Genomic DNA, 24,401 nt, shown 5'->3' with positions numbered 1-24,401 from the left:
GAGCGTTAAAAACACACATGACCAAGACCGGACGTCCAGACAAAGAGCGAACGTTCGCTTAAACACCTGGGGGCCACACATGAAAGGCCGAACGGTTGAATAGTCATCTGCGGACGAGCGGCAGAAGAGCAGGACGAGCAGTAGATGAGGTAGTGATCGTCACTGAGAATGGACGAACGGTTGCATGCAGGGTAGGAGACGAACGTCAGAGGACGAACGCTTGATCAAAGAGGACGAACGCTCGCTGTTTGGACGAGCGGCCAACGGTCACTGTGGGGAGAACCGAACGGTCACAATGGAGGACGAACGATCGCGCCATGCAGAGGACGAACGATCCTCGAGAACGATTAATAACGCTCGTCCTATAACTACAGTGGAAGATGAACGAGCGTTCAACAATTGGAGCGCTAGATGGGCGCTTTTGGAACGGACGTCCTCTATTCTTTTTTTTTATTGCCATTTTAATTATTATTTTTTTTGTTTTTGTTATTATAAACCACTTTTTTTTTGTATTTTTTATTTATGTCTTTTGTTGTTGAAAATAAATTTTATTTAATCAACCCGGACGAAATTGAGTGTTGACATATACATATATATATTCCTTACAAAAAAAAATTATTTTGAATATTCCTTGAATATTTTCTCTTTTTGTGAGGTGTACTTGTGCATATTCAACGAATCAGTAAGGGGAAACATCATACAAATGGAAAATATCATCACTTACCTTTGTTTTCACTTAGTATGACATCAATGTTACCTCTCATATCTTTCTGCCACCTTCATTCCTTGAAATGGTTTAGCAGTACCTTACGTGGGAGGTCTCTTCCTCAAACTAGGTATTATGTGTGTTATTACAAGACAAAGTTTCACTTCAACAACCATAAATCTTTTTGCGAAATAAAAGTTTTCAAGAGGTGAGTAGATTTAAATTCATTGGGAAATAAATATTTTATTTTTTAATTCAATCTTCATTTGTTTATTCCAAGAATATTGTTTTCTTTTTCAATGTATTTTATAAAAAATCATATTGTTATTTTGTTTAGGAATATTTTATAATGGATAAATCTTGGATTGTTAAGCTTTGAAATACAATTGAATACTCAATTGGTGTAAAAAAATTCTTAGATTCTATTTTGAGAATGATGTTGCTGGAAATAGAATTTGATGCACATATTCCAAATGTGGGTTCATGAATTGACAAACTCGAGGCATAGTTGAGGAGCACTTAATTTTAAAACAATTTCTCAAGAATTATATTGTATGATCTTCATGGTGAAAAACAAAAAAAAAAGATATTTTTAGAGAAATGAAGATGATATTTATGGTGCAAATCAACATTGCATGCAAATAAAAACTTCTTCAATATATGAATCGAAAACATCGATGCCCTCTTTCCATGACATTTTCAAATCATCAATTAACAGTTTCAAATACACATCAATGTCATTTTCAGGTTGTCTAGGGCCCAATATCATCATAGACAATATCATATGTTTTCTCTTCATGCACAACAAAGGAGATAGATTGTAAATCTTCAACAAAATTGGCCATGAACTATGTTTGCTACTTAAGTTTCCATAAGGATTCATACCATCTGTAGCAAGTGCAATTCTTAATTTTCTTGGCTCTGCACTAAATTCTAGAAATGTTCATCAATCTTTTTCCATTGTGGGGAATCAATTGAGTGTCGAAGAAGGTGATCACACTTTCTTCCATCAACATGCCATTTAAGGTTCTTTGCATATTCTTTAATGGAAAACAATTGTTTCAACCAAGGTGTTATAGGAAAGCACCACATCACCTTAGCAGGTAGACCATTAAAGTGTTCATCATCATTATTTTCATCAACCTTCTTTTTAAACCGTGATAAATCACATGTTGGATACACTTTTAGTGAAGCATACTCATTTCTATACAATACACAATCAGTGGGAAATGCATGTATGTTTTGGTATTCCAAACTCATTGAACGTAGAGTTTTCTTCGTCTCATAATTACGGATAGGTAACGTGTTATTTTTTTTAAAGCATCTCCTTCAGCAACTCGAACAATTTTGTAAAACTTTTACTGGTTTATCCATTCCTTGCTTTTAAACTAAACAATTTCAAAAATTTTGACAAATGTGTAAAGTTGGGCATCTTGGATACAACCATTCCTCTAAATTGTTCTTAAGAGAATCATATAAATATGCTCTTTCAAAATTTTCTTCACCAACATAACGTACAATGTTCTCTAAATGATCATTCTTTCATTCGTCCACATAATTTGTTTCTCTTGACATTGTAGGCTTGTGTAGTACTTATTCATGCCAAGTCCAAACTGTATAACTCCTCATTATACCATAGATGAATATATGATCATGCATATTGCCATAGTCTTGACATATTTGATTAAGACAACTAACACAAGGATAAAAATATGTCTCATTCACATAGTTTGTGTGTTCTTGAACATATTGTAAGAACTCAAAAACTCCCTTTTCACACTATTTACTAATACGACGTTCATTCATCTAGCTTCGATCCATACTATTTTTAAAAAGTGAATAAAAACTGAAATGCCAAAAGTTACATTAAAAAAATTACCTAACTTACAAGAAACATATAAAAATCAATGACACATACAAGAAACAACATACAAAATACAATAAGGAAAACTAAAAATTACATATCGAAAACACAAAGTGAATCCATCTAAATACAAACAAAATCGTAACCAAGGTACCGGAAACACATACATTTGTGGTAAACAACCTAAAATTGACATGTGTTCTTCCTTGCACGCATTAACTGTAAGACCCTTGAAAATAGTTGTAATTAAGATAGTAGATTTTTTTGAAATAAAAAATAATTTTATGTATAAATGCTACAGTAAAATACGTATAGTGTTAAAGTGAAATATGTACAATGTTACATTAAGAATACCTCGTGAATCATGTGTTGCTACAGTACTGCTACAGGAAAAATGTAGTACAAGCTACAGTGCTGCTATAGTAAATTATAGTACAACTACAATGAATTGTAGCACAGCTACAGTAAAATGTAGTACAACTACAGTGCTGCTATAATACTGCTATAGTAACCCTAACTTCAACTATAAATAAGGGTGAGAAATGAAGTTTTGGGGGAGGGAGAGTGAAATTAAGCAAGACTTTCGTCAAAAATAAGGAGATATTAGGACTAGAATTTGAGTTGTAGAGAAGGTAGCAAGAGCTTTTGAAGAGGTGCTCTTTATCCAGGAAGGAGCGAGAATCAGGTAAAGGAGGTTAACCTTGAGTCTTTTGTTTTTATATGATCTGAAATCTTGAATATGTTTAGAATTTTGATTCTCTGTATGGATTTAGAATGATATTCTTTTTCTCTTGCATTTTTTCTAGAAGGATAAGAAATTTTCTACCCGGCTACGCTAGATTCAACTCCTTAGTTCCCCCAAAACGTTTATATTAAGGTTATTTTTCTTGATGGTATGATAGAGGAATCTTAAACACTGACGTTTAGGTTGAGTTGGATTCCTCAAACATTTGATTCTTTCCTAGTGACCCATTATAATGATATTTTATTATTGTTAATTTATCTTGTAATATATTCATTTTGTAAGGAATCTGTGATGAATGCATTTTATTATGTTGAATAAGTAAACTATAAAAATGTTGGAGTAAATACTCAATCAAATTGTGAAATTTAAAATTTTGATCATGTTTTCCATTTTTTGAAGCTACCTTAGTAAAACTCTATTTGCTACTTAGTCTACCATTAGATTAACCTAAAATTTAGATATGTAGTTCCTAAAACCTCTTAATGTATATTGGCTGTTCAATTTTTTTAAACTATGTGGTGTTTATTAAGGATCTCAATTTTATGTTTCTAAATTACGGATGCAAAATTTCAAATTTTCACTTTATTAATGGTTAGATCGAACTGAAAATTTTACCCAAGATTATAGGTAAATTATGATTCAATTTACTAGTTTAGATCTTGAATGTGGAACTTGTACTAGGAACAAATTTTTATGTGATGTTATAAAAAAAAATTTGGCTGATCTATAACCTTTGATTGGTGAAATTGTGTTGAGTTTGTACTCGTTATGGGAAAGATAAGATTATAAGAAGAGTATGATATCTGGAAATAAGTTTATTTTATTTTGGATATTGACACGAAAATGGGTTATTATCAATTTATGATTAGAGAACGAACATGATTCAGTTAGGTGGATGAGATAATATGATTTGTTGATTTTAAGAAATGTTGGGGTGAATATAAGCAATCATTAATTATAAAATGATGTTGATTACCAGGAGTAATATATTTGGTTTATACCATGAGACCTTGATATGAGCAGAGCAACCCATGAGGTTTATGAAAGCAGACAGAGAGTGGTCTGACCATAAGGCTTTGACATAAACATATTACTCATAAGTCTTATAGAAGCAGGCAGAGAGCTGTCTGACCATAAGGCTTCGAAAAGAAAAACATAGTATACGGGTAAAGCTTAAGGAAGCAGGCAGAGAGCGGTCTAACCATAAGGCTTCGTGAGTAAGCATAGTATACTTGTAAGATTTATGAAAATGAGAAGGATGATTTTAAAAGAAGTTAAGGAAAAATGAATTAATGACATCGGGATAATTGTGTTTATAAATTGTAATAATACATGATTGAGTTATATATTATAAATAAGTTTAATGATTGTATGTTATGGTTAGCTTACTCTTATTTGGATGTGCAATAATCGTATAACTCATGTTATATGTGAGCAGATAATGTTGCATATGCGGTTGAAAAAGCTTAGAGATGATGAGAGACATGCTGGGAAAAAATTTCAGGGATTTTTGTTAAAAGAATAAATTTGTATTAGAAAAATATGTTGTGTAAGACTTGTAAGTTTAATTTCAAACTTATGTTAAGTGGTGAAGACTATATTGTTTAAAGTTTGTAAGTTTGGAACCGTACTTTGGTTGAATTGAAATAAAGTTTGGTTGTTTATATCAGATATCGAATTAATTTGGTTTTTACTACTAGTAATACCCTTAAATTATTTGGGTGTTACATTAACGAAATAGTTGGTTCACTTGGAAGTGGTGGAGTTTGAACTCGCGTACATATGTGACAGGATGTCAAATGTTAAATGAAAAACAATATAAATCAATAAAAAATAATGAAATATCCCAAATATCTCAACCAAGACAACAAAAACACTTTTGCTAGAGGTAAGTGACACAAAATTAACCTTTGTTCTTCCTTGCACTCATCAACGAAGATGCTAGTTCAAGTAGGAGAGAAAGTGCAAAGAAATAGTGTGTATGAGTTTTCTTTTTACAAAAATTTTATAGGACATATAAGTCAAAAAAACATAGAATCCGACGTCTTATAGGCATTTGACGTCACATTATAGGTTATCAGACATCTTATGTGAGTAAATTTTATACTTATGCGTCAAACATTTTAATAAATACATTAAATTTGCAAGACATATAACATAAAAAAATAAATTTTCAAAGTTAATGGATGTCAGAATTTGAGTTTTCCTACTTCTAATTTTTATTTTGACAGTCCAAAGATAATTTTTGTTGGGGTTATAATGATTCATATAACTATATAACATCGAGAAAATGAATTTTTAACGTTACTTGACATTGAAATTTGAGTTTTCAAACCTCTTATGATTAGTTTACATCAAAATTTTGGTTTAATTTAAATATTGATTTATAACAATATCATCAATATTTTAACAATAACTATTTTTTTCCTATTCTAATATTGAAATTGAGGTGTGAAAAACTCATTTTACAATATTGATATCTAAGATTAAATAAATTTTTTCATAAAATATAATATCATATTTTATTTACAGATCTTGCAAACATTTTTTTAGTATTGAATAAAAAAAGACTATTTGTCAATATCACTAAAAATATTTCATATAAATACTTAAAATCATATCTATTATAAATAAATTGCGTCTCTTGTGAACATGACATTATCATAGTGTCAGTTTGTGATTATGTCACAATCTGTTATGTCTCTCAGCGTGAATTTACATTGAAAACAAAGTATAATGTATCATAAATAAAATAAAAGAAAAACACAGTAGCAAGTGTCAAAATCCACATCATACAAACCTTATGCATATATTAAGATAAAAAGAATCATTATTATCACTTAATCATTAAAAAAACCGTTGTTGTTCTAAACCGAAAATTTTGAATTATAAATCAACAAAGTCTATGACAATTGATAAATTATATATCCAATTTAAGATGTCAAAGCATGAATTATATTTAATCCTCCATCTTGATACATTATTACGAATTTCCAGCTATAGGTCCATGTTCTATGACCTATCCTCCTCCATAATATCTGTATTGTTATTTCATTACGAGTAATTGTTTCAATCATACGAATGCTGCACTTTGACATTTTGCATTACTACATTTATTAAATTTATTTCCTCATACTTTCGTTGTTACATTTTTATTTTATTCTGTGTGGCTTTGTGGGATATTTTTAGGCCGTTGACCTTTTTCGAGCTTATCCCTGTCACCAATATCTCAATGCTGTCCTTCAACTGCATTAACCTTATCAGATGACGCGGTTGTCTCTTTACCATCCCACTAATCACACAGATTAATTTTTTTCTTAACAATGAGCGCTAATTACTTTTATTTATAATATAAAGAAACAATTTAAATGTTATTTTAAGAGTAAATGAGTATATATTATTTAAAATGAACAATATTCAATGACACACGTGTGAAAAGGATGAAAAATGGAACTGTGAAAGTGGACCCATGCACTCCAAATATGACTTGAAGACTCAAAATGGCTACAAACGCTTACATACTATCTTTGTGCCTTCCGTGTTTGAACGGATAATGTTATTTAAAAATGAATTCACAAGAAGAAGAAGAAAGCAAAAAAGAGCAAATGTGATAGGAAATAGAAGGGAAGCTACAAAGTGAAGAAGGCTTAAAGAGAAGGTTGTCTTGAAGAGGGAGAGAGTTAAAAATAAAAAGAAAAAAAAATATAATATACATAGATTTTTTATATTTATTTAATTATTGTTTTTTATTTTTTTAAATGTAAAAGTTATTTTTTTATGATTATTTTATTTTTGTATTGTATGTCAAATATATTTAAAAATGTCTCACTCTACCATTATCTATTTCGATTTTCTGTGTTCCTTCGTTGGGATCGGTTTCTTTTTCTTTTGAATCTACTTTTGTTTTGTACACATCTTATTTTTTAGATGCTTCCTAAGAGAATTTCTTTTTCCAACACAGATTCTCGTTTTCTTTTACTTTTGCTAAAGTACCCAAAATGCTTTCCTCACCCAGTTAACGATATCAGTTATGTCCGTTAAGTCTTATTTTCATTGCAAATAAAAATGACCAAAAGTCAATGCATTAATGACGACAAATATTAAAGGAATTAATTAAATTTTAATAAATATAATAATAAGAAGAAGAAAATGGATATGTTTAATTGATATTATAAGTTTAGTCTGAGCTGTCTAAATGATCTGACTTGTTAACAATAGTAATTTAGTTCATTGGTTTTATAAAAACGAATGAAAGAAAACACATATTTACTCTACTTGGTTGCACAGTGAAAAGGTTTAATTTTGTAATGAATTTGTAAGTTGAAAATGTAGGTTCAAAATTATTATGGAATGAAAACCATAAAAGGAAAATGCATACGATATTGGAAAATGAGAACCATAAAAGGCAATACATTCATTTCATATAAATGTACCATTGTTAAGTTTGCTTATTAAGAGTGCAGTTATTTGGGTTTCTTTTTTATCTTATAGTTCAATTTATTTATCCTTTTGGACTTAATTTATTCATATTCTAATCTTTTTATCCCTTTAAAATTAAATTATCTCACTTTAATTTCTTCTTATCTTTAGGACCTGATTTATTATATTTATATAATTTAATTAAAATTATCTCCGAAAATTCAAACAGTTATATAAGATATGAATTAATTAATAAGCCCACACTATTCTCATGTTTGCAGTGTGGGAAGAAGATTCATTGGTCTAACATTGCTGTAAAGGCAATGAAGTCACGCATCCTAATCCTCACTTTTACCATAAACTATCACTGTTCCCACCAACACCGACTGCCGCTCCATTAATCCAACATTATCCACACCAACATTTACTCTTTCATTTTCTTTTTCAAGTATTTGACTTTTAATCCTATTCTAAGAAAACAAATTTACTCATTATTTCTTTTTAATATTCATTTAAAAAATATTTATAAATATTTTCAAATTATGAGTATCTATAAATACTTTCATATATTTTTTAAAAATATTTTATAAAATTAAAGAATGAAATCTAAAACAAATTATAAAAACATAAAATATAGTATAAATTAAATTTAAATACATAAAATATAAATTAATTTTAATTTTAATTAAATTTAACTTAATAAAAATATAAATTAATTTTTAATTCTAATATTTTACTAATAATAAATACTCAAATACAAATAATATAATATCCATTCTTGAATTATTTATAAATAAATATTAAAAAATACATGTTATATGTAAATAATAACTTTTATTCGTAGATACTACCAAATACTTTTGACATTTTTATTTAAGATATTTACAAATAATATCTTACAAATCTGTTTAATACATCTATGAATTAAAGAAAATCTATAAATATAAGATATCTTGTAAGTTATTCTTACAGGTTGTTTCAACCACCAATACTTATACATTGAACATATATTGTACAATTCCTTTAAAAAAAAATTATACTCTCCATCATTCAAACTAACGTTTTAGTAAATTTATTCTATATTTAAAAGCAGATAAAATGAAATTAATCAACATACCTTTAATGAATACAATCCATTTATTACACGCATTCAGCTGACTGAAGCCCTTCCAAGATTCTGAGTATTATCTGACGTGTGAAATTCACCAACTCTCAACTTACAATTTTCAAAACTTCATTCGGAATTGCATTTCGGAGAAAGAGTTTTCTTTAATAGGAAATCAATATTTTCTCAATAAGCTTTTAAATCTTCCTTCTGTTTCGACACTTCTGCCTCATCCACTGCTGTTCTTTTTCAATATTTGTTAACGAATCCAACATAATTTAAGAATGCTCTTCTCAACAAGCTATTTTCTTCATACATAAAGTTCTAAAATTTAAATATAAATATCATCTTTATGTATAAATATCGTAAAATAATCAAAACTACCATAGCATTTACGCAAAATCCATTTACAAATATTTAATTGTTTTATGTTGAAAATGGTCTTAGATATAGTCAACTTCAAAACAGTTATTAGAAATGTAAAACAAAACTTTGTGTAAATAATAACAATTTCTGATTTGATTAAAATAAAAATAAAAACAAAAAATCATTTATTCAATGTATTTGACTTAAACTCATTTTTACAATCCAAAAAGATATCTATTTGATTCAAGAGAATAATTAACACTTCGTGATGTCTTTATATCTCTAGCTCTAAGGAAATTTTAGATATCCTCGTATCCACGTGAAATAAAAAGAAAAAGATACGTTCATATTTTTATTTATTATCTATTAAACCAAGAATATAGATAATAATAATTATAATCTTATCATTTTAAAATCAATACGATATAGTTTATGGGGGAGATTTAAATAGGGTATGGCTGTTTTTTTTGGTGAGCCTACCTCTCAGGCTTCATTAAAACGCACCCAAAACCCTCCTGTCAGAATCATTAAAAACGCACCCAAAATCCTCTGCACGGACGCCAGGTGTCAATCAACGAAGATTCGAAAATCAGATAGTGAAATGCAGGTGTCAGCAGACGAGCAGACGTTCGTTTTAAACAAAACTGATTTCTTTGAAAACCGCGTCACACTCTCTACATGCACTCATCTTCTCCAAAAATCATGATCTTTCGAATTCTCCTTCTTCTCTCTAAAAGTTCTTCCTTCTCTCTACCGAAACTCACCAATTCTCTACTCCAATCTCTGTTCAGGCACCGTGGGAGCACTCCCAGCGTCCCAAGCTTCAATTTGAACCGAACAGATTAGAGTTCTGAAACTGGTAAGTTTCTTTGTCCTTAGCCGTTCGTTCTCTAGTACATGCAAACCAAGTACCGGTTGCATGTTGTTATCCTGTCTGAACCACTTTTGGTTTTTGGTTGTTTAGTTAGTTTAAAGAGTTGTGAAACGTAAGGGTAGAAGGAATTTCAGTCAAGCGAAGCGTATTCTGTCTTTAAGACGTTCGTTCACGCTAGAGGTAAGGGAAACTTATTAATTTAATTTATCTGTTTATTGGGTTGTATGAACGATCGCTAATTGACTGAAATGAATAAATGCATGATGATTGATATGTTTGGAGTGTATGAATGTGAGTATGATTGTTTGTTTGGAGTATGATTTATTAACATTATATAGATTTTATGAAGTATGTAAATTTATGTTTTATGTGAAGTTATAAGGTTATGAAATGTTGTATTGAAAAATGAGCTGAAGATAAATGAAAATCTGAATATGAAATTCTCACTATGATAATGTACGTTCGTCATTGAACGGTCCTTGACCGTTCGGTGTTGCTAGTAAACTTCTTTGAAATTGAATTCTTTCATTTGGGAAGAATTGTAGTTGAGAACGAGCACCTTCTTGTAATAGTGCTATGTTTGAGCGTTCGGCAAAACGTAGATGCACCTGAGTGTTACGTGAGGAACTGAAAATCTTGTAAACATGTATTTGTATATTTAGTTATTCTTAAAAACTGTCTCCATCGTATCTTACCATATTAAAGTTTCTATTATAAGTTTAAATGAGTGATAGGTCTCACACCAAGCTCTCGTAATGAGTGGTGCTCGGTCTTATACCAAGCGCTTATACTCGTTTGTAATTGATCCATCTTGATGAAATAGCGTTCGTCCAACTTCAGTAGAATTTTCCTTTACTATGTTCGGTCATTGACTGGCATTGGATTTCTGTATATGAATTAATCTAAGTATGATTTTTTAACGTCTTGACGTGTCTACATTCTCTTGTCTACATTCAAGAGAATAATTAACACTTCGCGATGTCTTTATATCTCTAGCTCTAAGGAAATTTTAGATATCCTCGTATCCACGTGAAATAAAAAGAAAAAGATATGTTCATCTTTTTATTTATTATCTATTAAACCAAGAATATAGATAATAATAATTATAATCTTATTATTTTTAAATCAATACGATATAGTTTATGTGGTAGATTTAAATAGGGTATGGCTGTTTTTTTTTTTTGGTGAGCCTACCTACGCTCTTAAACGTTTCTAATAACTATTTAATAAATACATTTACTTTGTGTGTTTCATTTAAAAATGTCGGTTTTTGTCAGTATTTATGGAAAGCAAATTTGATAGCAGAGCAAGTATTAAATATTTTTCCATTTGTATTGAATGCTTTAATTATTTTTTAACATATCCTGCTAAGAAATACCAGCAAAAATTGAAAAAAGTTTTGAATCACTGAAACATAATTGACTTATAACAAATTTAATTTCATTTAGTAACAAATAATATATCCCTGTCAAATGTAATCAACAATGAATTAATAAAAAAAGTAGAAATTATCTCTAATTATTATATAAAATAGATGATATAAATGAAATAATAAGTATTTATTAATTGTCCCGAGGCCACTTACCTTAACAGTTTCTTAAAACTTCCATATCTTGAATAAAAATTTAATAAAATATTTATTTTATAGATAAACATTTGTTAATATTATATCATCATCATTGACAGCTCATCCGATGATTAAAAGTAAGGAAATTTGCTATATAAACACTTCCAAGTCTCAAATCAAAAGCTCCATCTTCTTTCTGTTGCCTCTGTTTCTTCTTCTTCTTCTTCCTCACTTTTTCTCAGTCTTTTCTATCTTGTTCGGAAAGAGATAGGAAAAGAATGCCGGCGGTGGGAGGAATAAGCAGCGGAGGGAGTAAGGCTTACCCTGGGAGCCTCACTCCTTTCGTGACAGTAACATGCATAGTTGCAGCCATGGGTGGTTTGATCTTCGGTTACGACATCGGAATTTCAGGTACGCATAAGTCACATGTCGGCACTTTTTCTGTTAGCGGTAGTGGTTTGTTGTGGCTCATGATTCATGTCTGCGTGTCAGTGCGTGACGTTCTTTGTTTTAACGTGTTGGACTATGATCAGGTGGGGTCACGTCCATGGATCCGTTTCTGAAGAAGTTTTTCCCGTCGGTGTTCGATAAGAAGAACAAGGACAAAACGTCGAACGAGTACTGCCAATACGACAGCGCGACACTCACGATGTTCACCTCGTCGCTGTACCTGGCGGCGCTGTTGTCGTCGCTGGTTGCCTCCACCATCACGCGGCGGTTCGGTCGGAAACTCTCCATGCTTTTCGGTGGCCTGCTTTTCCTTGTCGGTGCTCTCATAAACGGTTTCGCCCAACGCGTGTGGATGCTCATCGTGGGTCGGATCTTGCTCGGGTTCGGTATCGGCTTCGCCAATCAGGTATTCTCAATGTCTACGCTCTTCTTCACTTTTTAAGTAAATGAGTCACTGTCAATTCAAACCCCTTTTAATTAAAAACTTCCATTATTTACCCAACAGACTCTTTTTTTTCCTCTTTTGTTCTAGCAAAAATATTTTTCTTTTTAATTTTGGTTTTGCTGAAATTTAACACGGGGGAAGGGCATGTCTCCGATATTCTCTCTCTTGGGTGAAGAAAAGTCAAAATATCTGCTTTTTCGAATTTTAAGACACTAAACCATTCTGATAATGTCCCAGATACTATTCCTTCGTTGCCGTCGTCGTTTTGTGCATTTCTTTGCTTGATAATTGAGTATTACGACGTCTTGTCGTTTAATTTGTCCGTTGTGCACTGTTTTACTTGATTCTGAAAAGAACCCTTTTCCCAGATCTGATAAGTATTTATTTTGATTCATTTTTCATGCTGACTTACCACTGGAGAAGGGGCAATAATTATTATAAAAAATGGAACTCCGTATGAATGTATCTATCTATCTATACGTCTTATTTACTCTGACAGAAAGAGGAAACCTTTTGTAGAAAAGAAAGTTGCTGACACGTAGTTAATATAAGTTTTCTCAATTTTCAGGCATTCATTGGATGTGATTATAGTTTTTTATTGACTCAAAAAGTCAGTCGTCCAATTCGCAACTATTCATTTCCCTACTTTACTCTCTTTTGGGGCTATTTTTCTACTCTACGTATGAAACTGCCAATTATTTCGGCTAGTTCTGACTCTGCTTTTTGTTTTTACTAATCCCTTTTGAAACTTAGCAGATTGGACTTGTTTGAATGATAACCAAAGAATCTTACTTAGCATGTGTTGTTGAGAGTGGTGGGATGGCTGAATTAGGATGACACAAATGGAGCTTGGTTCCACTAATTTACTAATAGTGGCTTAATTATTGGCCCCCTTTTTTCTTCGCCAGTGTCATCCTCGCTTCTTGTTCCCACGTTCTTTTGCATTATTTTCCACGGCGTTGAATTTTAAAAAATATTGAATTTACGAAATCGAAATCGTACTCCAGTTTTCCATTGCTAGGTTTTGTTTTCCAAGTTACTTTTCCAACAAATAAACTTTGCAAGTTGAGAAGAACCCGTGGTCCCACACTGTTACTTGTTTATCAGTAAAAATGTTTGTATATCAATGTTGTTATTTTATTTAAGCTTTTACTGATGAAAGTTTATTTAAATTTACCAGTCTGTGCCGCTCTACCTGTCTGAGATGGCTCCATACAAGTACAGAGGAGCATTGAACATTGGCTTCCAATTGTCAATCACGGTTGGAATACTTGTGGCCAATGTGTTGAACTACTTCTTTGCCAAAATCAGTGGTGGTTGGGGATGGAGGTTGAGTTTGGGTGGAGCTATGGTCCCTGCCCTTATAATCACAGTTGGGTCACTAGTCCTTCCAGACACTCCCAATTCCATGATTGAAAGGGGTGATCGTGAGAAAGCCAGGGCCCAGCTTCAGAAAGTCCGTGGTGTGAGTGATGTTGATGAAGAGTTCAATGATTTAGTTGAAGCTAGTGAATCTTCACTCCTAGTGGAGCACCCGTGGAGGAACTTGTTGCAAAGAAAGTACAGACCCCACCTCACTATGGCAGTGTTGATTCCGTTTTTCCAGCAACTTACTGGAATCAATGTCATCATGTTTTACGCTCCTGTCCTGTTCAGCTCCATTGGGTTTAAGGACGATGCTGCTCTAATGTCAGCTGTGATCACTGGTGTTGTCAACGTTGTTGCAACTTGTGTCTCAATTTATGGTGTTGATAAGTGGGGTAGGAGAGCCCTTTTCCTTGAAGGTGGTGTTCAAATGCTCATTTGTCAGGTACCCTCTAATTGCATGGTTTATTGAATGAAAATTGTTGACTTTAGCGTTTGTATTAAAGTAAGTTAGCTTATTGCTTAAGAAATGCTGATGTTGTGTATGTTGGTGTGTGTAGGCCGTGGTTGCAGCTGCAATTGGAGCCAAGTTTGGAGTTGACGGGCACCCTGGTGATTTGCCAAAGTGGTATGCAATTGTTGTGGTTCTCTTCATCTGCATTTACGTAGCAGCATTTGCCTGGTCATGGGGTCCCCTAGGGTGGTTGGTGCCCAGTGAGATCTTTCCATTAGAGATTCGTTCGGCAGCTCAAAGTATCAACGTTTCCGTGAACATGTTCTTCACTTTTGTGATAGCTCAAGTCTTCCTGACAATGCTTTGCCACATGAAGTTTGGCTTGTTCATCTTCTTTGCCTTCTTTGTGTTCGTGATGACAATCTTCATTTTCTTCTTCTTGCCTGAAACCAAGGGCATTCCAATTGAAGAAATGGGCCAAGTTTGGAGGGCACACCCGTTCTGGTCCAGATTCGTTGAACATGATGATCATGGCAATGGTGTTGAAATGGGCAAAGGGCCTAAAGTGTAGTTCTTCTTCATGAACTGTTTATTTTTCTGAATTGCTACTCTATTTTTTTTTCTTTTGTTGGAAAATCATACTATTGGTGTAGTGTCAATGTGAATGTCCATGTTTGGAATTGTTTCTAAATATTAAAGGGCTATTTGTCTTATAAGTTCCCAGCTTCTAAATATTAAACATTTTTTTTAATACCAATGCAATTGCATAAATTGGTATACGCTTTGAAAACATCAACTTTGTTTCTCTCTCATGTATCTTCATCCAATAGGATTATTCATCAGTGTTGGAAACTATGCATATGATATGTCAGTGACAATGGTCCAATAGTTTAGGAATAAATGAGAAATGGGGAATACCATGGATTCATCATCATTGACCCTTGAAAGCAATTTTTGTGTGCAGATAGGGATCACAGAATCACATTAAAATAATGATCTCCGACACATATGCCCCGTTCAGTTATCTGTCTTATTCAAATGTTATTCAAATGTTATAAGAGACGTTAAAAGCTTAAAAGAACATTTTCCTAAAAGCTTTCCCTTGCCTTCTTGGCATCCAAAAACAACGGCTTTCTTCTTAATCTTCTTAATCTAACCAAAATCTCTTAAAATATACTCATTAGAAATGAGAGTAACTCCCATGTGAAACAGTTTAACAAATATTTTTTTTAAATAATTTTCTTTTATTATTTCTCTTAATCCATCGTTTTCACCTTTCTTTCTATATTATAATTTAATTCTTTACAAAATTATCAAAAACTAAAAAAATGCACTTTATCATAGTATAATCTGTTTGTCATACATCTAAAACATGATTTATAGGCTTAAAATATTTAACAAAATAATATAAATGTGTCTTATGCTAATGCACTCACTTTTTTCAGTTACAGTGCATTATCAACTTATATAAATATTTTGGACAAAAAAATATCACTTATTTTATTTTAAATCAAACTAGATTAGCTGGAAGACAAGGACTCCGATATATAATTTTTCTATTACCATTAATTACAATAAATAAGATACTAATTAACATATATTGTAATTATGATAATAAAAAATTATTATAATGGTTGTTTTTTGTAAAATTAATTTTGATAAATATATATTTATTTAGTTAATATAATTTATGTAATAATTTTGTGTATGTAATAAGTTAAAAATAGGTTTAATACCCAATTTTGTCCCCACTTTGGTTCGAAAATCTCAAGTTAGTCCCTTTATAAAAATGTAAGTGCAATGGATCCTTACTTGTAATTATTTGAGTCTAATGAGTCCCTTCCGTTAAATAGAAGGAAACGGAGTTAGTGAGTTGATGATGTGGCAGTTGTCTTTGGTGAGGTGTCAAGACGCAATTTTCCCATTTTTTTTTTGCGTGCTTACGCAATTGTCTTTAATATTCTTTTTAATTTGATATACAACAAATTTAATTAAACGAGAAAAATAGAAAAGAAACATACCCACAGTAATGGACACATGTGTAATTAGTTTCAATGAATAAGCAGTTTACTCATTTTTATATTGCATAGGAAAGAAGATGAGGTATGTTTTTTTATCAGTTACAGTTCCTTTCCTTCCCCATCTCTCTCACTTTCACCGTTACCTCTCATCGCACACAACCAAAGAGAACGAACCAAAAGCACCGCGAATTGCAATTAGGGTTTATACTCCGTTACCTTTCGCGGTTTTTGCGAGATTGAGGATTCGATGATGATGGAAGGAGCTAGCAGTGGAGGGATGCTGTACCACGAGGTGCAGGAGTCGAAGCTGTGTGCGGTGCATTGTGTGAACACTGTTTTGCAGGGTCCGTTCTTCTCGGAGTTCGATTTGGCCGCGCTCGCCTCTGATCTCGATCGCAAGGAGCGCCAGGTCATGCTACCCGCACTCTCCTCTTCCGATTTCGAATCGCACAATGTGTCGCTCGACGGCGATTTCTCCCTCTGTCTTCTTTCTCGCACACGGACATGCCATAATCTCCAACAAATCACCTCCAAATTCTTTTATCCCCAATTTTTAATAAAACTCAATTTCAAAATGAGGAACCCTAACTCCACGTAAGCACGCAAACAATTGCGTCTTGACACCTCATCAAAGACAACTGCCACATCATCAGTCCACTAACTCCGTTTCCTTCTATTTAACGGAAGGGACTCATTAGACTCAAATAATTACAAGTAAGGATCCATTGCACTTACATTTCTATAAAGGGACTAACTTGAGATTTCCGAACCAAAATGGGGACAAAATTGGGTATTAAACCTTAAAAATAATAATAATAATATGATTGTAAGTGGAAATATTTGAAAAACGAATTTAATGTAAAATTAAAAATTAGAAATATGAATCTAAAATATTTAGGTTTATTTATAAAATAATTATCCAAGGAAAATATTAAAAAATTATAAAATTCTTTCACAAAACGTTTTATTAAAAAAATATAAATTTAAACTATTGAAAAATATAAGATTTCTTAATAGAAAAAATATACAACTTAATTTGTTAATAATTTTCTTTAAATAATTTTTTTATAAATAAATAATTTTTATAATATTAAATAATTTTCTTCTTTTATTATTTCTTTCGATCCATTATTTTCACCTTTGTTTCTAAATTATATTATAATACTTTACAAAATTATCGATAACTAAAAGAAATATCTTTTATCATAATAGAATTTGTTCGTCATAAATCTAAAGCATAATTTATAGGTGTAAAATATTTAACAAAATAATATAAATGTATATTATGTCAATGCACTTTTTTTAGTTAGTGTGAATTACAAACTTATATAAATATTATTGACAAAAAAATACTTTTTTTTATGTTAAGATTAAATATTTATTTAATCCCATTGTAAAACTGTATTTCGTCTTTATTCTAAATTTTGATAGTGTTTAATCTTAAACTTTAAAAAATGAACAGATATAATCATCATTATTAAATGGTATTATTGATTTATTAACATGACTAACAATATTATTATATTATGTCCACGTGTTACACGTGTGTTTAGTATGTGACATACCTGACAACGTCTTTGTCAAATCAATAAACTTTTAACATTATTTAATGAAGAAAACTACATTAATTTAATTTTAAAATTTGAAACATGGATAAAATTTAAATTCACATAATAATTTAAGTACTAATATTACAATATATTAATCAGTTATATATATATAGATATAAATAAACGTTTTCTTATATTTATTAAAACGATGCAAATATTGATTATTAACTCCTAAATCATATAATTATTTATAAATTGAACTTATTACTAAAGCTTAAATCAAATAGTTCAGTTAATAAGCTTTATTGTTAATATAATAAAAATAAGTTTAATGTTTGATATTTAGTCAAGTGATCTTCTTAATCTTTTTGCACACAACTACGATACATTATTTGAAGTAAAGTACTTAAAAAATATATCTACGTATTTATACACACTTTAGGTGGAGTTAGTTGTTACTCCTCTTACAACTTTTTTTTTTCTTATTTACAACATAAATAGGAAATACGTTTTACATTTTAATACACGTTATCTTTTCATAATGATTAGTTATTATAACTTTTATTTAATTAAAAAATCCAGTATAAAAATAATTAATACAAAAAACATCAAGAATAAATATATTTTTAATTTATTTCAAAATATTCATCATTCTACAAAATATAATTTTTTTTATTATTTTAAATACATAGTTTCATAATTTTTATGTCAAATTGAATATAGTTTCTATTCAATTTTTGAATCATTTTTATTCTTCCAAACTTTGTTAATAGATATATACAATAAGACATACACACATACGTGTTAACACATAAACATATATATAATAACATTGTTAGTCATGTTAATAAATCTTTAAAGCTATTTAATAACTAGTTTTATATCTTTTATTTCTAAAGTTTTAAGACCAAATACCATCGTAATTTGAAGTAATGCTTTGTTCTTTTGGGTGTATTTGGGGGAGATGATTTGGAGGAGATGATTTGAATGGATTTGAGTGGATTTGAGGGTAATTTTTTAGTTGTTTTTTGGCATAATATCCTATTTTGTCTCCGCTCGAAAATGTTAAATTAGTTCATTCTTTAAAAAATGCGTCAATTATGTCCTCACTTAATAAAATTTGCATCAATGAAATCCCTTCTGTTAAATCCGTACAAACGGCGTTAATTGAGGAAGTAGAAGAAAGAGAAAAATATTTAACGCCGTTTGTACGGATTTAACGGAAGAGATTTCATTGATGCAAATTTTATTAAGTGAGGACGTAATTGACGCATTTTTTAAAGGATGGACTAATTTGACATTTTCGAGCGAAACTGGGGACAAAATAGGGTATTAAGCCTTGTTTTTTTGAGTGAATTTGTAGGTAATTGAGAGTGGATTTTGAAGTAAAGTTTGTGAGAATTAGTGTAGAATTTGATTGATGTGATAGATTTTAAAAATTAGTTTAATTGGTAGAAATTAAAGATTATCAAAATGCCCCTAGTTATTAAAGTAATATAAAATGTTATTTATTAATGTTATATTTAATTGTAAAAATCTTTATAAAGAGAAAAAAAATTATAAATAATTTATAAAATTAATTTTTAAAAATTATAAAAATTATAATGCAGTAAAATGAATTTATTTTTAAATGTAGTATTTGTTTGTAATATAATTTACTACCAAGTAGTATCAATTTATTTGTTACGAAAGTGAGAATGATTAATTTTAAACAAACAAATAATTAAAGAAAGTTATAATATTACATGATGTCAGAACCATTAAAAACGCACCCAAACCCCTCTGAACGGACACCGGGTGTCAAGCTGAGGGGAGTCAGAAATCAGATAGTGGAATGCAGGTGTCAGCAGAGGAGCGGACGTTCGGTTTAAACAAAACTGATTTTTCTGAAATTCGCGTCACACTCTCTACATGCACTCTTCTTCCTCAAACTCTGAAAATTTCCATTTCTCCTCCTTCTCACTAAAAGCTCTCCCTTCTCTTTACCGAAACTCACCATTTCTCTTCTCCGATCACCGTTCAGGCACCGTAGAAGCACTTCCGGCGTCCCAAGCTTCAGTTTGAACCGAACAGTTTCGAGTTCTGAACTGGTAAGTTCTTCTTGTCCTTAGCCGTTCGTTCTCTAGTACATGCAAACCAAGTTCTGGTTGCATGATGTCGTCTTGTCTGAGCCATTGTTGGTTTTCTGTTGTGTGATTTAGTTTGAAGAGTTGTTGAGCGTCGAGAGTAGAAGAAATTATAGTCAGGCGAACCATATTCTGTCTAGGACGTTCGTTCACGCTCAGCGGTAAGGGAAGCTTATTTAATTCAATTTTTATGTTTACTGTTCTGTATGAACGTTCGTTGATTTGCTAAATTAAATGAAGCATGAATTGTTGAGATATTTGACTATATGAAATATGATGGTTGCTATGTTCTGATGTATGAAGTATATGAAATTTACTATGATATGAAGGTATGAAATTTTGAAGTTATATGTTGAGAAATGAGTTTGAATATAAATGATTCTGGTATAAATTTCCACTATGAAATTGTACGTTCGGTACTGAACGGTCCTTGACCGTTCGGTGTTTCTAGTAAACTTGGTTGAAATTGGATTCTTTCATTTGGAAAGAATCCTAGTTGAGGACGAGCGTCTTCGTGTGGTAATACTATGCTTGAGCGTTCGGCCAATCGTAGTTGCATCCGAGTGTTCGGTGATAAACTTAAATTTTGTAAATATATATATTTGTATATTTTAGTTATTCCTAAACACAATTCCAATAATATCTTATTATATTTATTAAGCTTTCTATTATAATTTTAGTAGTGCTCGGTCTCACACCAAGCTCTCGAAATGAGTAGTGCTCGGTCTTATACCAAGCGCTTGTACTCGTTTATGGTATGATCTATCTTGATGAAAATAGCGTTCGTCCAACTTCAGTAGAATTTCCCTCTACCATGTTCGGTAATTGACTGACATTAGGTTTCTGTATGTGAATTATTCTAAGTATGGTTCTTTAAGCGTCTTGACGTGTCTACATTCATTGGTTCCAGCCTAGAGCCTTAGTACTTGACATGTTCTTTGAAGTGTTGATTTGAGCTCACGAGAGTCAGTTCATTTAACTGATTCATGTTGTAAGTAACGTTCATCCTTGGGATATGGATAATGGTACTCGGTTTCTTTCTCAACCTGATAGTAACCCTCTCGGTTTTATTCTATTCTGGAATGGGAGACTTCTCTGTCTCGTTCCAAGTGTTCATCCTCGTTTTGAGTGAGGATTGAACGTTCGGTATTTGATGTCCTTAAAATCGGTGAACAAAGATGAAATTAAAATGATGGATAATGAAAGATGAAGAGAATATGAGATGGATGAAATGTTGTGGATTATGAACGAGCGTTCCAGGGAGGAACGACTCATGGATGATTACTGAATTTGTGAAGTATGAATGTGGTTATGCTAAGCTGGCGGTTCATCCTGATGTTCCGTGAGTACTCGTCCTCACGTAGAGGAGGGTAGGTCATGTGTGGGAACGGCAGGAGGTCCTAGTCCTTAGGGGTACTTTGGACAGATAGGACTAACCTCGGGTGGCAGCTGATGAGAACATTCCAGTTACTACATCACCCGGGTGCACGAACGTCGTAGCTACACAGATTTCATACAGTCCGGACAGTCAGTCTAGTATTAGGCTTTGTATGAAACGTGTGACTAAATTTATCTTTGTGTCGATGGTATAAATTGTATGTTTGTAACTGAATTAAATTACATAAGCTTACCCTATGTTTTTCCTGTGTTGTCTTGTTTTGTACGTCTGTCCTTGTCATTACAATGATCATCCGTTGCGGATGTGAACAGAAAGAGACGAACTTCTGGAAGAGGCGCTAGAGGAAGAAAATCTGGTTGAGGTAGAAGTGAAGACCGAACAATAGGATGTTCGGTCAGTAGTATAGTATAGTAAGGTGGTCGTTCGATCACCTCCCCTTTTGATTTATTCTGACCGTTCGGTATAAGTTTTTGTAAACCGTTCGGATAAACTTTCTTAACCTGTATAGTTAATTTTTGTAACTCTTTTATGTAAGGTCGTTCGGCCATAAGCGTTCGCTCTACTCTAGTGTAAGATTGATCTGAATTATTATTGAATGTGATTATTCTACTATATAGTTTTAAACTGTATTTTTGGGATGTTACACATAACCTAAAAAAAATTGACAATATTTAAACATACGAATATATTTGTAATAGTTTATGATGATGTTGCTTCAGTAAAGTATCCTTTCAATGTATTTATAAAATATTAGAAGTTCTTTTTATAATTCATAAGTATTTTGTCAATTCAATAATCTCAAATAAATATAATATAGCAAATTTTTAAAAAAATATATCACTATAAATTAAATGTATATCTAATTTAAAAACAAAATATTATAGTAGTTTAAAAAAAAAATTATATATATTAATGATGTGGGCCAATGAGAATAGGACAGACGTGTGAGTGTGATCCAGCAGCTAAGAATAAAGCATGTGGTGTCTCTTGGCATTCAAAAGCGCCAAAAGAGAGAAACCTAACAACGCCATAGCGCCTGTGGTGTTAAAGCATAAAGTTTCTGAGTTTTTGTTTAACTCAAAGAAAAGAAAAAGGTGTGTTTGGGGCTTTCTCCTAAGCTAATCTTTTTTCCAATTTTTGTTTGGCCCCTTCTCCTCTCGCAAGCCCAACTTTAGGCTGTCTGGTGAAGCTCGCAGAGCAGGGAAGCTTCATTCCCTTTCTATTTGTCTCACGTGAAAAGGTAGCTAGGGTAGCACCTTTCTTCTTCTCCAACTAAGAACTCCAACAATGGGAGTCTTGCAGCGCGCACGGGGAAATTCTTTCCCTTTCTCTTTGGTTCGCACAATCTCTTTTTCTTCATGGACAAACCCAGCGTTGGGGTCTTTTGGTCGCGTCGTCGGGGAGCATTTTCTCTTCTTCTCCGTTTCAGGGAGGTCGCGAGGCCGAAAGGGAGATACCCTTCTTTTTTCTCTTTCCGTTTTGGACTGCTTGCAGGGGAACCACTTTTCTCCTTCGTCTTTGCTCCAGATCGTGCATCCAACCCAGCGTTGGGTTTCTTCGTCTCACGCGAGAAACTAGGAGACCAACCTTCTTCCACTAGCGTAATTATACAAAAACCACAGGACATATACGACTTTTCATCCTAAATCATCGCAAATCTTTGAAAAATTGGGAGAGCCTAAAAAAGCAACAATCCTCGCAAATCACTCCTTTTACACGCAAATCCGTCGTCGCAAATCACATCAACCGAACACCATTTACCATGCAAATCCATCCTTACAAATTCACGTCTACAGTAAATCATCCCAACCGAACGCAGCGTAAGTGTTACCAATGAAGAACATTGTTGTCTTGAAGATATTATGGTTTTGATGATGCTACAAGATGAAGAATGTGAAGTTTTTTGTTGTATTTATTTAAAAGCATTTTTAGGAATTAATTGTATAGGAATTACTTTGTTGATGTAAGAACACTTAGAAGTTTTCCTATTTAGAGAGTCTTTGCGTAGATAATCGATTATTTGGTATAATAATCGATTATCATGAGCCTATTTGGAAAAGAGTTTCTTGCGCAAATTGTAAGACCCTAGAACCTCAAGAATTTACCAAGTTGTAAAAAGTTCAAGTTATAATGTAAAATGGAATGCTGTCAGGTTTGACATGGTTTACTATTTTAATTATAACTTTTTGTAGAAAATATCAATTGAGTTGATTCTTGTTTTATTGGAAACTAGACTCAAATATCTTTAATTGGACATATAAATATAAATTTTTGGACTACCGGGCTAGCTGCAGTAAAATTATTAAAACTCGGAAACGTTAATCACGCTCAGGTATGTTCAGTTTTGACCTATGATGACTGTTTTGCTTATTACTCTCTCTACCGAACTTCAATTGAGTTGATTCTTGTTTTATTGGAAACTAGACTCAAATAGCTTCAATTTGACGACTCATACGCATATTTTGGACTTCGGGAAGGGGTCTAACTGAGCTGGGGAAAACGTGACAGTGTTGCTGTCCAGGGGCTAGCGTCCAACCTTAATTTTAGGTACATTTTTACAAGTTGCGATTTTTTTGGAGTGGATAGGTTGTGTTCTGCACTAGGAGAACATTTTGGGACCCTTTGGAGACTTTCCTACCATGTTTTAGGGCTGAAAAAAAAATGGTTTAGGATGGTTCATTAGTTGTTTATTATTGCTAAGTACCAAGTGCATGGGTCCTTAGTTGTCTAAGGCATCTTCTTTTAATTCCAAATCAGATTTGGAGTTTTGGGGGAGAGTCGAGAGGTCCTTGTTGGGAGGTGAACGAAAATCCTAAGTGTCCTAAGTGTGGAGACTGACTTGGTCTAGCAAGGAGGAGAGGAGTTGCTCTCTTTGAAGAAGAGTTTAAGGTGGTGGTCTAGGAGTATCAAGAGTGAAGAATTTCTTGCAAGGAGAAGAGGTAGGA

The 24,401-nt window shown here is 32.1% G+C and overlaps 2 protein-coding genes across 2 annotated transcripts; both read left to right on the top strand.

Annotated features, from left to right (window-relative positions):
- Nucleotides 1-11,824: 11,824 nt before the first annotated feature.
- Nucleotides 11,825-15,076, top strand: LOC108320676 (sugar carrier protein C). The gene is made up of 4 exons (XM_017552182.2): nucleotides 11,825-12,057; nucleotides 12,180-12,502; nucleotides 13,722-14,351; nucleotides 14,467-15,076. The coding sequence occupies exons 1-4, from the start codon at nucleotides 11,925-11,927 to the stop codon at nucleotides 14,929-14,931; spliced, it is 1,551 nt and encodes a 516-aa protein (XP_017407671.1). The 5' UTR covers nucleotides 11,825-11,924; the 3' UTR covers nucleotides 14,932-15,076.
- A 1,552-nt stretch (nucleotides 15,077-16,628) lies between these two features.
- On the top strand, nucleotides 16,629-16,979 carry LOC128195236 (ataxin-3 homolog). Its single transcript, XM_052872472.1, has one exon. The coding sequence runs from the start codon at nucleotides 16,629-16,631 to the stop codon at nucleotides 16,977-16,979; it is 351 nt and encodes a 116-aa protein (XP_052728432.1).
- The last annotated feature ends 7,422 nt before the right edge of the window (nucleotides 16,980-24,401 follow it).

Source organism: Vigna angularis, chromosome 1, assembly GCF_016808095.1.
Source record: "Vigna angularis cultivar LongXiaoDou No.4 chromosome 1, ASM1680809v1, whole genome shotgun sequence".
Classification (NCBI taxonomy): domain Eukaryota; kingdom Viridiplantae; phylum Streptophyta; class Magnoliopsida; order Fabales; family Fabaceae; genus Vigna; species Vigna angularis.
The sequence above is the reverse complement of the archived record's forward strand: the minus strand, read 5'-3'. Positions and strand labels throughout refer to the sequence as shown.